Here is a 16627-nt window from a genome sequence, read left to right as displayed (position 1 = left end):
GTGCAATTGGAACAAGGGGATCTGAGCACTCTCTCCATTTCTGCCATGAAGTTCCAAATGGGCCTGAGTCTGCAGCAAAGTGACATCTGTGAAGTAGTAGGTGGTCAAATGTTTGTTAGTTATAAAACTTTCTATATTCTTCCAATTCATCTACATGCTTTACAACTAGGTGGATAATAAAATAAGTTATATAGAGCTGTTAAAAAATTTGAGTGAGAAAAAGGAATTAAACTTTAAGCCACTCCATTGAGATGCGAATTAAATCCCTTGCAGGAATAAGATCATTTAAAAATTAAATTAACCTAAATCCCAAATACATTGAATCTTGGTTCAAATGACTTAGATTTAACCACTGTGACAATGTGATTTGTATGTATTCAACTCAGACGTCTGTACAGCTTTTCTCTACCTATCTACTTAGGATGCAAATGTGACTATATATCTGGGTCATGATAATTATTTTTGGAAACTATGAATTATTCCATTGAGTGCTGAGACACTAACACTGCCACCTTTACAAAATCCCTGGGTCTCTTGAAGTATACTTCAAATACTTTAAAGGTCTATGGAGCACTTGATCGCTACTCTTTTTCCTCTTCCCTGGTCATCCTGTACTCTGGTTCAATGAAAGTAATATGCAAAATTACATCCCTCATTGCCACCAGCTTGTTCAGTTGCCCAGTCTGTTCAATACATTTGCATCACAAATTGAATTTTTTCATTTAAAGATTTTGGGTCAAATTTTGGGCTCAGTTCCTTCTTTTTTGTGGTGTCCTGGACTATCCACGTAGGAATCCCCAGGGTGAGGGAATCCCCAGAAGGCACTGCTAGTTTTGTGCCAACCCAACTTCAGCTCTCACTGGAAGGGTTGAGCCAAGACTGAGGAGGGGGTTGTCTGATAATCTCTGGCCCAATGGGGGCCATCACATGCAATCATAGATTAGCACAGCCTGCAAATCCCTAGATTCAGGAAAACACCCTTAACTCCCTTGTGGTCCCGTGCCTTTGGTGTGCCCCGATGATACTGCACAGCAGAGAATCTAACCCTTTGTAAGCATGGGAGAGATATTATTACAATGATCAAGAAAGAAGTCCTGTATGATCCTTGTGTGAGTTTGACATGAAAAAAAGTTAAAGAACTATTATTTATCATAACAGAACAAACATTTTATGGTAGCCAGTTGTACAACACAATGTATGCTACAAAATAAAGCAGCAATAAAGCTTAAGTACTAGACCAGGGGTCGGCAACCTTTCAGAAGTGGTGTGCTGAGTCTTCATTTATTCACTCTAATTTAAGGTTTCGTGTGCCAGTAATACATTTCAACGTTTTTAGAAGGTCTCGTTCTATAAGTCTATAATATATAACTAAACTATTGTTGTATGTAAAGTAAATAAGGTTTTTAAAATGTTTAAGAAGCTTCATTTAAAATTAAATTAGCCCCCCGGACCGGTGGCCAGGACCCGGGCAGTGTGAGTGCCACTGAAAATCAGCTCGTGTGCCGCCTTCGGTATGCGTGCCATAGGTTGCCTACCCCTGTACTAGAATCATGGAATTTGCAACCAAATCTTTCATATTTATCTATGTCACTTCCAAGAAAGATGACTAAAGCTACAAAATCCAATTTTATTTTACTCATTTAATTTACTTTATTGATATTAGTGAGGAGACTTATACCTAGTTAAAAAAAAACCCCACAAAACAGTTTCATTACCATAAACCTGTATAATAAAAGCCAAACAATATATTTACTACATGTAAGAGGCAGGAAATATATATACCCACTAGAACTGCATGTACTGAGCAGCCCTTTTTTTCAAGATTACTTGACAAGCACTCATAAATCTTACATTCTCTGTATGGAGAGAGATAGTTCATATTTTATCTTTCATTTAGGTGTGAGCTGAGGACACACCTCAGTAATGGCAAAATTTATCAGTTCACACTCATCACTGCTAGTGCAGTAGTCATGAGAGCCTGCATTAATGTCAAGAAAGCCTGACTCCTCATGGTGTGAAAAGGCTAGTATCACAGGTAAAATGCCTTCAACTACTTTTCTCTCAGTATCCCCAACTCTTCGGCTCTCGAATACATGTTGCCAGTTATGTCCTGAGAGAGCTTTTTTTCAGGCAATGTGTAGGATTAAAATGAAAAGGAGAAAGTATTCTGATTTAACTAGGTATTTTTATAAATTGTGTTAGAAATGGACAATAATGCAAATAAATAAATAAATAAAACCCAAGAGTATGCATTCCAGTTTTTAAACAACTTTACTTTGATCAAATTAGCACCCCTTCCAGGCTTGGATTAAGACAGTCCAGGACACAGACCTCCCTGTAGCTCTGTTGTGTGGTCCTGCCCCCATGCTGAAGCTCCACTGCTACCCTTTACTGACAGTGGCAAAGGGTCCTCCCCTCCCCAGTAGGATAATATCCCCTTCTCCCATCACGAGCAGCAGAAGAGGCCACCCACATTCACCCCAACAGCTGATGTACATCTGCTTGGGTAGGTAGGCTGGGACACAAAAAGAATCCTCTGCTGGGGCAATGTTGATGAGCTCCCCCCAGAGCAGTGGATCTTGGAATTAACACCCCACTGGGATTCACAGGGCAACTGACACCTCTAATTGATGCATTCTATGAGGCTATTCTGCATTTGCACATGCTCTTTTTACAGGTAAATATCATGTCGGAGAATTAAAATCGCAAAGCAAGTCATTAACTTAGCAAGACCCAAATCGTTTTCTCAGAGCACCGCTGACGTAAACGGACTGTATGCTGTGGCTACTGCGTATGTGCAGGAAGAAACCCACTCTCTGCTGGGCTGCTCCATGACAACTTCCGCATCTGTTTGATCGCAGCAGCTCTCTAGCTGCTGTGCCCTTTTTTTGCAGGAGAGTAAGAAAAGGTTTCACTGGTGGATTTGAGTTGTTGTGGACCCAGTAGCCCTACCTTGCTCCCAAATCATTCCTTCTTGCTAGGGTGCACCAATGCTGGATGGCAAGCAGAAGATGCAGACAGACTCCCTCAAATCCTGTTCCACCCTGCACATTAAAATCCCAGGATTCTGCATCTTCTACTGACTATATTCAGCTGCAGCATCTGTTTCCAAGTTACTATAAATTCTGTTGGGGATATTTCAAAAGTAATTACTATACCTGATCATTTGATAATGTAGTGGCCCATTAGTTACTTACAAGTCTGTTTCTGCACTGACAAAGACATTACAGTGTACAGCGAATGTTTACACCCCAAACTTATTCTGAACATATTTTGAGACATTTATGGGCCAGATCCTCTACTGGTATAAACTGGAAAAGTTCTTCTATGGAGCTCTGAAGATTTCTGTGGAACTATCTCAACTTACACAAGTAGGGGAATCTGACCAAAAGTCTTACATTTTAGTATCAAAAAATTATACATTATATGAAACATCTAATAGGTAGAGAATCAAATTTGTACAGCAAATTAATGCTGAGCATTAAGAGTTAGAATGTGACAGTGTGTATTGCCTGTGCATAATCAATTACTGTATTTAAATGAATGTGAAGATATTTATAAGTGTCACTTCTGAACTCACCTGATATCCTTCAACAGATTGCTCAAAAACATGCTCCCAGGAAACGGAGATTTCAGAAGAGGATAAGATTTTTACATTCACATTTCTAGGCTTTTCACTAGGAGCTGGAAATGGAAAACATTCAACCCCATCAAGTGCATTGTAATATTTACTTGCATGGTCTTTTCTCATAATATTTCATATTATTTTCTCATTTTCACAAGGCCAAGTCCTCAGGTCTTTAACCTGTGTTTACTTAGGTAAACTCTAATTTCATTGGGTATTTGTTTGGGACAGGACTGAGAAAAAGTGGAGTAGGGATCTCAGGATTAGGTCCATATTAAATATTTATTAGCTTTAGCAGGTTCCAAAGTGAAAGTTTAATAAACTAAAAATATGCTCAAATAAAAACAGACAGAACCAAAAAAACCCCCAGTGATCTTTCATTCAGCTGTATAGAGTTTCTCACATTAAAAACTGTAGGCCACATTTTCAAAGTCAATTACATGCAAATATTTATTTGCTTCTTATACATGCAGATATAACATACTGTACATTATGTGCATGCAAGTCAGATAATTATTCATGCAGTGGGCTAGTTGTGTTTCTAACTGACTATGCATGTGCATTCACATCAGGTATTTGTGCATGTAAGTTGAACAAATGCAAATGTTTATGTGTGCTTAACTTTAAAAATCTGACCTTGCATCGCCAAATGCACAGTCAGACCATTTTAATTAGAAAAGTTTTCTTTTTATTTAAAAATTAACTTGTAGTGCCTAAAACAATAGGTGCTAGTTTAGTTAGAGGAAGCTGCCAATTTCACTATATTGCTTGCATTTAAAAGGAGTTAATGAATGTAAAAATACATAAACTGCACACAGAATCTATGAAAGATTCCATTTTTCAAGCTAAGATCAGTTCTCTTTTATGGGTCTTTTGAAACAAGTTGCAACAGACAGCCACTGCTGTCTCAGCACAGGAAAGCTTTCATATATTTAATCTTCCAATTGGGCATCAAATCAACTATGTATCAAAACAGCCACTATTCAGAAAAAAAAAATCAATTACATTTCTTATGAGAAGTATCTAAGGTAACAAAATAATCTTATGTGCAAAGTTACTCTTTTTAATTGTCTTTCACTAACAGTTAATAATTCAAATGTATAACTTTTAAAAAAAAAATGATACACTGATGTTAAGACTATTTTCTCAATTTCAAACATTTAAGTAAGCACAAACACCACAATCTAAAGTTTTAGTACTAAGTATAACTAGTGCTAATGCAATTTCATTACACACGTTTGCATGAAACACATGGAATCACAGAATAAAAGTAGTGCGCTAAAAATGAATAAAGATATCTAGGATTATAATTAGACATATATAGCTTTATGATTAAACACATAACTCAGTAGCAATGAAAGTATATATCATGATTATGTAGCTTTACAGTCTCTAGCAACACATTTGATAAGTTCCCTTGCCTATCTGTAGCCTTATCATTTGCTGAATCATAGCTGTGCAGACATTAGAGATGGAAAAGACTGGGTTATCTTGTCCATCTCCATGCCAATGCAGGATTGCTTCCCGTTGTACCATTTAGTAGTGTTTTGTCCAATGCCCAAGATTTAAATGCCCAAGTCACAGGGCTTCCATCATTTCCCTTGGGCCGAATAGTTCTTACTGTCAGGGTGATTATCTTGATGAGACAATCTGAATGTTACTTTTCATATTTCACCCTCTTAAGCTTATTTATGCCCCCTTCAATAATACTAATTTTGCTTCTTATTTGGTATTTACACTAAGTATTTTGCAGACAGTCCATTTTCACATTACAGTTCAAATACATGACATCTACTCCATTTGTCATTTTCCAATTCTGCAATAAAAAAGCATTTCAGTTTGCCTCACAAGATGTATTCTTTACCAAAAACATGCTGCTTATCGCTCATAGTTCAGTTATCCTATAAAGGACACCTTGTGGAATTAGGTACTGTCAGGACAGTGAGAGGGTAAACTCTGTGTGGCTCTGTGTAGGGTAAAGCTACAGGGAATCTTCACAACTATACAAGTTACAATGCCTGCACGGGTCTCAGGAGCACATGGTGTGCACTGCCTCTTGCTACACCTGTTCAAAAGGTGTATGTTGGGTTACCCTGCAGCCCTGGCTTATTGATGTGCTGGGTTAACAGGGACATGGCTGTGCACAGATGCATTCTCCTTTGGGGCTGCTAATGTTGTAGACAATGTTTGGAGCTCCCTGACACCTACAGCGCAATTTTGGGTCCCTCCTTTACTGGTGCTCTAGGGAGGAAGTAGTTTCTTTGTGTCCTCAACCCCCTTTAGTGGCTGTGATGGGCATAATATGAGCTTGAATGCTTAGTGTTTCTCTGTGCAGGTGCAGAGTTATTTTGCTAGGACTAGAGTTATAGGGTGGCAACCACCAAGATTATTTTTCTTTAATTTTCTAAAAGTCAGTACTACTGTTCATTTCCTTTTCTCTGATTTTTCTGGAGCTATACCTGCTTGCTGCTCCCAAGGTGTTTGGTCACATGAGCATGATGGCTCTATTAAACAGTTGAACTCAGAAAACAAACAATTTTGCTATCATCATATAGGCAGTTTACATATATAACACAATTAAATTTCAAGTGCATGTTTAATGTTCCTATTATTAATTTTTGCTTTTAGTAGTTATTTTTTTCTAGAAGAAATATATTTAGCACTTCACTAACAGGCCTGGAAACTTACAAGTCAGATGTTGACAATGTTCTTAGAAATGAAGGGATACTGAAATGTTATTTGGGTATCAGCAACATATTAATTCATTTACACTACTACAATAATAATCATTCTGTTTCTGCAGCAGCTGTTAAAGATGATATCCTAAGGTACACTTCTCTGATAACTAGGATCAGTATTAATCACATTAGCTAAGTGTTGCTAGTGTGGACCCTGAATTATCATAAGAAACAAAAGGGTCTATTCTATGTTTCTCTCTCTCTGTGTGGGCGATTTGTATAGAAAGTTCCCATTAGTGCTAATGGGAGGTACAAGCATAAATCTCCTATAAAGTACACTGAGATGAGAATGGAGTCTGAAGTGTGAGAATGTGGCCTTGTTATCTGGTCCCACCTCTTGGCTCTCATTTCAGTAGCTGGAGTTCTGCTTTAGTGAAGCAGATTCTGTTCTGCAACATGAAAAATTTGAGCAATTCTTTACAGTTCTGCTTTGTATTTCTGGCAGCAGACATTATAGTGTAATGTTTTTGTTACATATTATTACCTATATTATTCTGCTCTAAGGTTTACCTTTTTCTAATGCTTTCTTCCACTCAGCATAGGAAATGACATTTCTAACTGAAATCCTGCAGATTGCTGAATTTGAAATAATTCCAGCAAGGATTAAGGAAAAGGTTTTAGTCAAATGTCAAGGGTTTTCATTTAATTATTCACCTGATTGCTTTAATGTTTAAACAGGAATAAAAGAGCATGGAAGAATAAGTATTAGAATTTGAACAGGCTTGAAAACTTAACCAAATTAATCATTCCTCTGCAGTAGTACGCTTAAATACTACAGCTGTTATATTAAGACTGATAGGATTTACCACCATCAGTTAACGAGCAAAACATGTACTACTACTTTATTTTAGAATAAAGCTGACTACTACTAAAGCATATGTAAAAAGTGTAACTAACAGCATTTTTGCTTCCATTAATTCAATTATGAATATCAACCTTATTAACTGAAATGTCTGAAATACTCTGCCACTAGACAGTTTTGGACAGTAATTCTCACTAAAAACTCACCTGTGTATTACAAGATAGCAAAATTTAATTTGAGTACTTATTTTCTAGTTTTCCTTAGCAAGACATAACAATTCACCTTTCAATGTATGCATCAATCATACTGCATTGGTGAGGATGACCCAAATATGACTGTAGTATCACAATGCCATGTTTCAGACAACAAATGTGGAGGGAGGCACTTTTTTTTCAATTCCCCAAATCCTTTATTTTTAACTAGTTGTACAAAGGTTCAGAATGGGTATTTGCTTAGTGAATTTCTTTGTGGGTTGTTAGTTCAGTGCTATTCTGCCCATCAAGGGCACTGTCCTACAGTTCTTCATGCATGCTTCCCAGTGCAGACAGACAGACATGCACTAGCTCTGCTTAAACTAGATGCTAAAAATAGCAGTATGGCCGCAGTGCAGGCAGGGACTCAAACTAGCTGTCCAAGTACAATCTCACGCAGCCCACTGGGTAGGTACTTGGGCAGCTAGCCCAAGCCACTGCCCATGGCCCCGCTACTATTTTTAGCATGCTAGCACAAGCAGAGCTGGCACCTGTCAGTCTACCTGCACTGAGAAGCATGCTACCAGCTGTAGCATAGCCATACTCTCAGACAAACTCTCATGGGAGTTTTGCCTGAGTAAGAACTTCAGGAGTGATGGCCAAGAATGACCCTACTCATTAAGGTACATCCTGCTGAATCCTGCTGCAGTTAATTTCACTTGCCCTGACCCTGGTCCCCTTGACTTTGTTAGTGCTGGATCAGGCCCTTATTGTAGATTTTAATATGTAAATTTTACTCACCATCTTGTGCTGAATAAATGATGGCAACAAGGCTGAATGGTCCATCCCCTTTGTTGTTAAATGCTTTCACTTTTACTTGAAACTTTGTTGAGGGGGGCAGAGAGTCATCTTTGTGCACATATCGGCCAATATCAGGATTGGTAACTGTAACTCTTCTCCATTCCTTTTCACCAAATGGTTTAAAGGCTACTATGTAACCAAAATTCTTGCCAAAGTGGTACTCTCTTGACAAAGGCTGAAGAGACAAAAGACTAAGAATTAACATTTTATGGTTAACCAGTGGATCACTAATTAGAAGTTTAAAAATATTTATTCACATATAAATTGCAAAAATATTGCATTGAAATTACATTCTCTGATTTGCTTCCGTCCACTTCAAAAGCACACCATCTCCGTCACTGACTACATCTGGTAATAATAAGATTCAAGTCCAACTTCTGCTTTTGATCCAGTAGTACACAAATGCATGTCATGCTGTCTCCAACCAGAGAAGGCTAAGATGATTTTGTTTTAAAACTATATTCAGCTGCAGCCAGCAAAATATACCTTTTTAAGGAATGATGAGTGGCAATGAGTATGTATCATAGACTCTGTGTGTGTGTGTGTGTGTGTGTGTGTGTGTGTGTGTGTGTGTGTGTGTGTGAGAGAGAGAGAGAGAGAGAGAGAGAGAGAGAGAGAGTGTGAGTGTGTAACTCACAGATGTCTATCACAGGCTCCAAACACAGACAATTAGCAATGGATTCATACCTGCCATTATATCACAAATATCCTTATGATGATTTATTTCCCATACTTAGGGGTAATTGCAAATTCTCAGTTAGAGCAGGTAATGTGTTATCCATTCAACTGCTTTAGCATCAATGTTGCCAGAACTTCACTCCCTAAAGATTTCAGACATTCCTCAGACCCACATGGACTACCATCCATCATCCTTATGGCACCTTGTAGGGCCCTACTCATGTCACTGATCAGTGATGCTTCTGGCTGAATCGGGGGTAACACTTCTGGAAGACTTATCCAAGGCCACCATCCATGGATTCTCAAATAGCGACTCCTAACATTCTAGATGTAAAGAGACAGGATCCTGTTGCCATTGGCTGGGTTCTTCCTGTGGCTGTTCAGCAACAGACATGGAGCAGACTCAGATTAATAGAGCTACAAACATTATTTACCATTTCTTTGATTTCTGTGTGAACCTGAAGGCGGAGCAGAGGCTGATGTCTTTGAGAGTAGTCCCCTGCTCCACCCTTTCTTGCTCTCCAAACCCAGCAGAGTCTCTCCTGCACAGAACATCCATGCAAGGGCTTATGTGAGGAGCAATGGACCTGCAGCAGTGTAACAGGTGGAAATATATTATCTTCAGGTTTTACACTGCTGTCCATTACTATATCATCCACTCAATGGACACTCTGGTTCAGATTTTTTAGAATTAAAAATAGTTTTAAATGGAATGGGAAGAAAACACAAATTCTATTTTATGGAGGATTCTGAAATTTGAAATTTTAATTCTGAAACGTGGAAAGAGTGCCATGCTTTGTTTTTTTATTCCCTATCTTGGGTTACCATTGTTAGCTGTTAGCATGTACTGTATCTTCATTCTTGTAGCATTTCAGATATAATAAACCAGGACCAGATGGGATCTTCATTCCTTTATCTTCCCCCAAATGGGGAAGAGGAAGTGTGAGACTGCATTCTCCACAGGTAGGTTATTTTAAGAACTTTAGTAATATATCACTTCACTTCTCGACTCCTTTTCCTGTGTACTTGGGGTTGGAAGTGCCGATGATTCTTCACCACTTCTTCCAGTCCATAGCACAGGTTCGTAGGTCTTAGAGTTCCAGTCCTTTTCGCTTCAAACTACTCTTGACAGTCTTTCCTTTGTATCCTCAGTCTTCCACATTCTTTCTTGCTGTCCTCTTGCTTGCTTCCACTTTCTTTGCTACTCATTCTTCTCCCATTCTTATTACATGTCCAGCCCACCTCACACGTGCACTCTCCAGCCTATCTTCACTGGAAGTCCCAAATTCATCATCCCCCTTATTCCTTCCATGCCCCCTCTGTTTACCATCTGCTTGCTGCCATTCTCCTCCGTATATTATTTTCTACTATTTGTATCTTCTTTTTTTCCAACTTCGTAAGACACACCATTTCCAAACCATAGAGCAGGCAGGGACAAACACATGCAGCATACACTTTTCCTTTCAGTTTGTTGCTTAATCTCTGGTCCCACAGTACTCCTGCCACCGTATTTCACATTGGGTTCTTCCTTTCAATTCTACAGATCTCTCCGAAGGCACTAAGTGTACTTCCCAGGTACAAAAAATTTCTTCTGCTCCTGAAGCGTCAATCAACAGCTCTTCTTCCACCTTCTCTACTTTCATAATTTTTGGGGGGTTTTGTGTTTACCTTCAAACACAGATGCCCACTCTGATATCATAATCATAGAATCATAGAATCATAGAATATCAGGGTTGGAAGGGACCTCAGGAGGTCATCTAGTCCAACCCCCTGCTCAAAGCAGGACCAATTCCCAACTAAATCATCCCAGCCAGGGCTTTGTCAAGCCGGGCCTTAAAAACCTCCAAGGAAGGAGATTCCACCACCTCCCTAGGTAACGCATTCCAGTGCTTCACCACCCTCCTAGTGAAATAGTGTTTCCTAATATCCAACCTAGACCTCCCACACTGCAACTTGAGACCATTGCTCCTTGTTCTGTCATCTACCACCACTGAGAACAGCGGAGCTCCATCCTCTTTGGAACCCCCCCCTTCAGGTAGTTGAAAGCAGCTATCAAATCCCCCCTCATTCTTCTCTTCTGGAGACTAAACAATCCCAGTTCCCTCAGCCTCTCCTCATAAGTCATGTGCTCCAGACCCCTAATAATTTTTGTTGCCCTCCGCTGGACTCTTTCCAATTTTTCCACATCCTTCTTGTAATGTGGGGCCCAAAACTGGACACAGTACTCCAGATGAGGCCTCACCAATGTCGAATAAAGGGGAACGATCACGTTCCTCGATCTGCTGGCAATGCCCCTACTTATACAGCACAAAATGCCATTAGCCTTCTTGGCAACAAGAGCACACTGTTGACTCATATCCAGCTTGTCGTCCACTGTGACCCCTAGGTCCTTTTCTGCAGAACTGCTACCTAGCCATTCGGTCCTTAGTCTGTAGCAGTGCATAGGATTCTTCTGTCCTAAGTGCAGGACTCTGCACTTGTCCTTGTTGAACCTCATCAGGTTTTTTTTGGCCCAATCCTCTAATTTGTCTAGGTCCCTCTGTATCCGATCCCTACCCACCAGTGTATCTACCACGCCTCCCAGTTTAGTGTCATCTGCAAACTTGCTGAGAGTGCAGTCCACACCATCCTCCAGATCATTAATAAAGATATTAAACAAAACCGGCCCCAGGACCAACCCTTGGGGCACTCCGCTTGAAACCGGCTGCCAACTAGACATGGAGCCATTGATCACTACCCGTTGAGCCCGACGATCTAGCCAGCTTTCTATCCACCTTACAGTCCATTCATCCAGCCCATACTTCTTTAACTTGCCGGCAAGAATACTGTGGGAGACCGTATCAAAAGCTTTGCTAAAGTCAAGGAATAACACATCCACTGCTTTCCCCTCATCCACAGAGCCAGTTATCTTATCATAGAAGGCAATTAGGTTAGTCAGGCACGACTTCCCCTTGGTGAATCCATGCTGACTGTTCCTGATCACTTTCCTCTCCTCTAAGTGTTTCATAATTGATACCTTGAGAACCTGCTCCATGATTTTTCCAGGGACTGAGGTGAGGCTGACTGGCCTGTAGTTCCCCTTATCCTCCTTCTTCCCTTTTTTAAAGATGGGCACTACATTAGCCTTTTTCCAGTCATCAGGGACCTCCCCCGATCGCCATGAGTTTTCAAATATAATGGACAATGGCTCTGCAATCACATCCGCCAACTCCTTTAGCACCCTCGGATGCAGCGCATCCGGCCCCATGGACTTGTGCTCGTCCAGTTTTTCTAAATAGTCCCGAACCACTTCTTTCTCCACAGAGGGCTGGTCACCTTCTCCAAATACTGTGCTGCCCAGTGCAGCAGTCTGGGAGCTGACCTTGTTCATGAAGACAGAGGCAAAAAAATCATTGAGTACATTAGCTTTTTCCACATCCTCGGTCACTAGGTTGCCTCCCTCATTCAGTAAGGGGCCCACACTTTCCTTGACTTTCTTCTTGTTGCTAACATACCTGAAGAAACCCTTCTTGTTACTCTTAACATCTCTTGCTAGCTGCAATTCCAAGTGTGATTTGGCCTTCCTGATATCACTCCTGCATGCCTGAGCAATATTTTTATACTCCTCCCTGGTCATTTGTCCAATCTTCCACTTCTTGTAAGCTTCTTTTTTGTGTTTAAGATCAGCAAGGATTTCACTGTTTAGCCAAGCTGGTCGCCTGCCATATTTACTATTCTTTCTACACATTGGGATGGTTTGTTCCTGCAACCTCAATAAGGATTCTTTAAAATACAGCCAGCTCTCCTGGACCCCTTTGCCCTTCATCATTAAGACTAACAGAAGTATTGGGAGCATAAGCTTTCGTGGGTAAGAACCTCACTTCTTGCATCTGAAGAAGTGAGGTTCTTACCCACGAAAGCTTATGCTCCCAATACTTCTGTTAGTCTTAAAGGTGCCACAGGACCCTCTGTTGCTTTTTACAGATTCAGACTAACATGGCTACCCCTCTGATACTTTGCCCTTCATGTTATTCTCCCAGGGGATCCTGCCCATCTGTTCCCTGAGGGAGTCAAAGTCTGCTTTTCTGAAGTCCAGGGTCTGTATTCTGCTGCTCTCCTTTCTTCCTTGTGTCAGGATCCTGAACTCGACCATCTCATGGTCACTGCCTCCCAGGTTCCCATCCACTTTTGCTTCCCCTACTAATTCTTCCCTGTTTGTGAGCAGCAGGTCAAGAAAAGCTCTGCCCCTAGTTGGTTCCTCCAGCACTTGCACCAGGAAATTGTCCCCTACACTTTCCAAAAACTTCCTGGATTGACTGTGCACCGCTGTATTGCTCTCCCAGCAAATATCAGGGTGATTAAAGTCTCCCATGAGAACCAGGGCCTGCGATCTAGCAACTTCTGTTAGTTGCCGGAAGAAAGCCTCGTCCACCTCATCCCCCTAGTCTGGTGGTCTATAGCAGACTCCGACCACGATATCACCCTTGTTGCTCACACTTCTCAACTTTATCCAGAAACTCTCAGGTTTTTCTGCAGTTTCAAACCGGAGCTCTGAGCAGTCATACTCCTCTCTTACATACAATGCAACTCCCCCACCTTTTCTGCCCTGCCTGTCCTTCCTGAACAGTTTATATCAGTTTATGTCCATCCATGACAGTACGCCAGTCATGTGAGTTATCCCACCAAGTCTCTGTTATTCCAATCGCATCATAGTTCCCTGACTGTGCCAGGACTTCCAGTTCTCCCTGCTTGTTTCCCAGGCTTCTTGCATTTGTGTATAGGCACTTAAGATAACTCATCGATCGTCCCTCTTTCTCAGTATGTCCAGTTCCTCTTTTGCGGTCAGCCAAAAGGGCCAGATAGTCAGCATAAATGTCACGTTGAAATAAATAACTATACATTGCTGAACGCCAGTCAATCTGTGCTGTGTCAGGTGGGCATAGTAAATCTAACCTTAATAGAAAAAAAATCCCTTGATAGTTATGCTAGTGGAAAGTTGGATATTCCTGAGAAACAGAAACTCCGCCCATTTAGTTTGAATGGTTAAATGAACTACCCATTACAGAATTGCTGGAAAAACTGACATTAGCTAAGTGAAATAATTGGAATATAAATCTATTTGGGGCCATTAGAAAAAAATAAATGATCTTAGACTTCAGATCTTGCATTAGTCACTATCCTCCTGGTTATAATTTTTTTTAAAATTTAGTCATAGCTGGCAATTATCCAAGTCTCCTTGATGCCAACACTGCCACAAATACAGGTCTTTACATGCAGTGCAATGTGTATCATTCTTAATCTTTCTCTGAGACAACAGTGTGTATGTCTATATTTTAAAGCTAATCTGTCTTGCTCAACTGTGCATTGCATGTGTTTTTATTTGTTTCTCTCTATTCAAAGAACAATTAAAAACAAAATGAAAATAATAGGAGTCTAAATGACTGTTTACTGGCATTGAGAAAGATATCTTGAAAACCTATTTTTACAGAATGTTGAAGTTTCCTTTTTTTAAACTTAAAGCTCTTGTCTCCGAGTCAGTTCATGCCCATGCATCTCTACTGTTGCAGATACAATTGAAAATACAGTTGAAAATATTTTGACCTGAAGTAAAAAAAACTTTCTCCCAAATTTGTGGTTGGTTACAACTGTCACATTTGACATACTCCTCCCAAGAGGTTTAGTAACCCTAAAATACAGCATTCCACATACACACACTCACATACAGTTGCAATATGCATACTTTTTGAAACAAATCTGTATTTTCTTAAAGGAGCATCCTTACTAGGACAATAAAGTAGATGTTTTCAGTCCTAAGTAGGCTGTATGTACTGATTAATCAAAGAGAAAGCAGTCTTAGTGGTAGAGGTACATACAGTATGAGCTACATTTGACGTATCAACCATTCCTAAAGAAACAAAGGATATATTTTCTACTCTCCATATGACGTTGGGCAAGTGAATAGAGGGGGCCAATGACAGCAAGATAACTTTGGTTACTTTTTTAAAGTATAATTTGTGGCCTCTGATTGCTGGAGGCAAGTATAAACTTCCACAACTCTTTCTTTTACCATGTATCAAGGAAGGAACTTCTTTTTCTTTCCCATACTTCATCCTCTGTAGCTTCTCAGCTCTCCTTTCCATCCCATCCATCTTTAGTTTACATATGATCTTGCTCTCCCCTGCTTTCTCATCCTCTTCTGCTCCATTTTTTCCTTCTTCCCATTTTCTTGCCTTTCTTCTCTTCATTCCCTGTTTTCAACCTTTGCTCTTCTCTCTCTCTGTCTGGCTCTCTTTCTCATTGACTGGGCATTTCCAGAAGGCTTTTTTTTCCCCAGTGGGTGGAATTTTCCAAAGAATTGCTCCAGCCCCAGAAGGAAAACAGTAATACTACACATTTCTACAGTAGACTTTCTAAAGACAGAATATCATGGAGCCACCGCTTATTGTGCCTGTAATTTACAAAAAGCTTTGTTTACTGTGAAGCTTTTCTAACAATCAGTGTCATTCTCCAACTCTGCATTCCACTCCAGTTGCAGGTAGGTGTGTGATGTGAGAAGAATTAAAACTAAAAAGTCTAGCAATGTAGCTGTTAAAACATTTAAGTGAACCTGCTTACTGTTTGGATTGTGGGCTTCAAAATTCAAATAATACTTGATCCAAAGTACAATTTAAGTAAAATCCAAATGCTGCTTTTTGAAGTTCTATAAATTAATCTAGTATCGTAGACTCTGCTTCTGTGTTTTAATCTATGCAATATGTGCCCAGAGCATCAGATAGGTGCCTAAAGCTATATTTTATAAAGATTAATAAATAACAATCTAAAAGCACACATTTTCCCTTCCTTCTTATATATTTCAAAAGACAAGACTGCAAACTTACTTACTGTGGGCCCAACCCTGCCCTCTCTGCAGTCAATGGCAAAACTTCCACTGACTTCAGTGGGAAGAGGATCAGACGCTGCATACCCAGCACAGCACATAATCAATGCAGTTTCATTTTGATACTCACCATCCATGTTATTGTCAGCTCTCGGTTACTTCCACCCCCTCCTCCAACATCAGAAGGAGCCACATTAGGAGCTGGAATAACAGAAAAGACAAGCAACATTTTCTCAGACTTCAGAGCTCTCATTCAATAAAGAACCATTAATTACTTTTTTCTTTTTACCAGCAGTGCCAATGAGCCCATATGGCCCACACAATTACAATAATGATAGCCTGTAATAGCTGTGAGAGTCTGTGGTCTTGCCAAGACTAACGTATAGCTTTTGCCACAGGAAAAGTGCCAGTTCTCTCCACTTATGGTAACTAGGCACGGCTGGTAATAACTCTTTCCTGATTTTATCCATGTTCACTTTACTTTTTAAATTGGATATTCAGAAACTGAACACGCCCTTCATAGATCTGAGGAGAAAAGCATTTTATTATTCTTATCTCTGCTCACTCTGTGGTCTTTAGAGACTTATGCCTCCATTCAACAAAGACTTAAACACATGCTTCATTTTACACACTCTTTGAATAGCCCACTGACGTCAATGGATCTATTCACTATACATAGAGTTAAGCACATGGGTCAGGGCACGTCTTCACTACCCGCCGGATCGGCGGGTAGCAATCGGTCTATCGGGGATCGACTTATCGCGTCTAGTGAAGACGCGATAAAATCGATCCCTGATGGCTCTGCCGTCGACTCCGGAAATCCACCGCGGCAAGAGGCGGTAGCGGAGTCGACGGCGGCGCGGCAGCGGTCGACTT

The 16627-nt window shown here is 40.3% G+C and overlaps 1 protein-coding gene across 1 annotated transcript in view; it reads right to left on the bottom strand.

Moving 5' to 3' along the window:
- CNTN1 (contactin 1) overlaps positions 1–16627 on the bottom strand; it is a 177169-nt gene that overhangs the window by 60170 nt on the left and 100372 nt on the right. The window contains 3 exon segments of the mRNA XM_065400114.1: positions 3581–3684; positions 8158–8392; positions 15882–15952. Coding sequence (XP_065256186.1) covers positions 3581–3684; positions 8158–8392; positions 15882–15952 — 410 coding nt within the window.

The sequence above is a fragment of the Emys orbicularis genome, chromosome 1 (assembly GCF_028017835.1).
Source record: "Emys orbicularis isolate rEmyOrb1 chromosome 1, rEmyOrb1.hap1, whole genome shotgun sequence".
NCBI classification, from domain to species: Eukaryota; Metazoa; Chordata; order Testudines; family Emydidae; genus Emys; species Emys orbicularis.
Note: the sequence above shows the minus strand (reverse complement) of the source record. Positions and strands in the feature narration are given on the sequence as shown.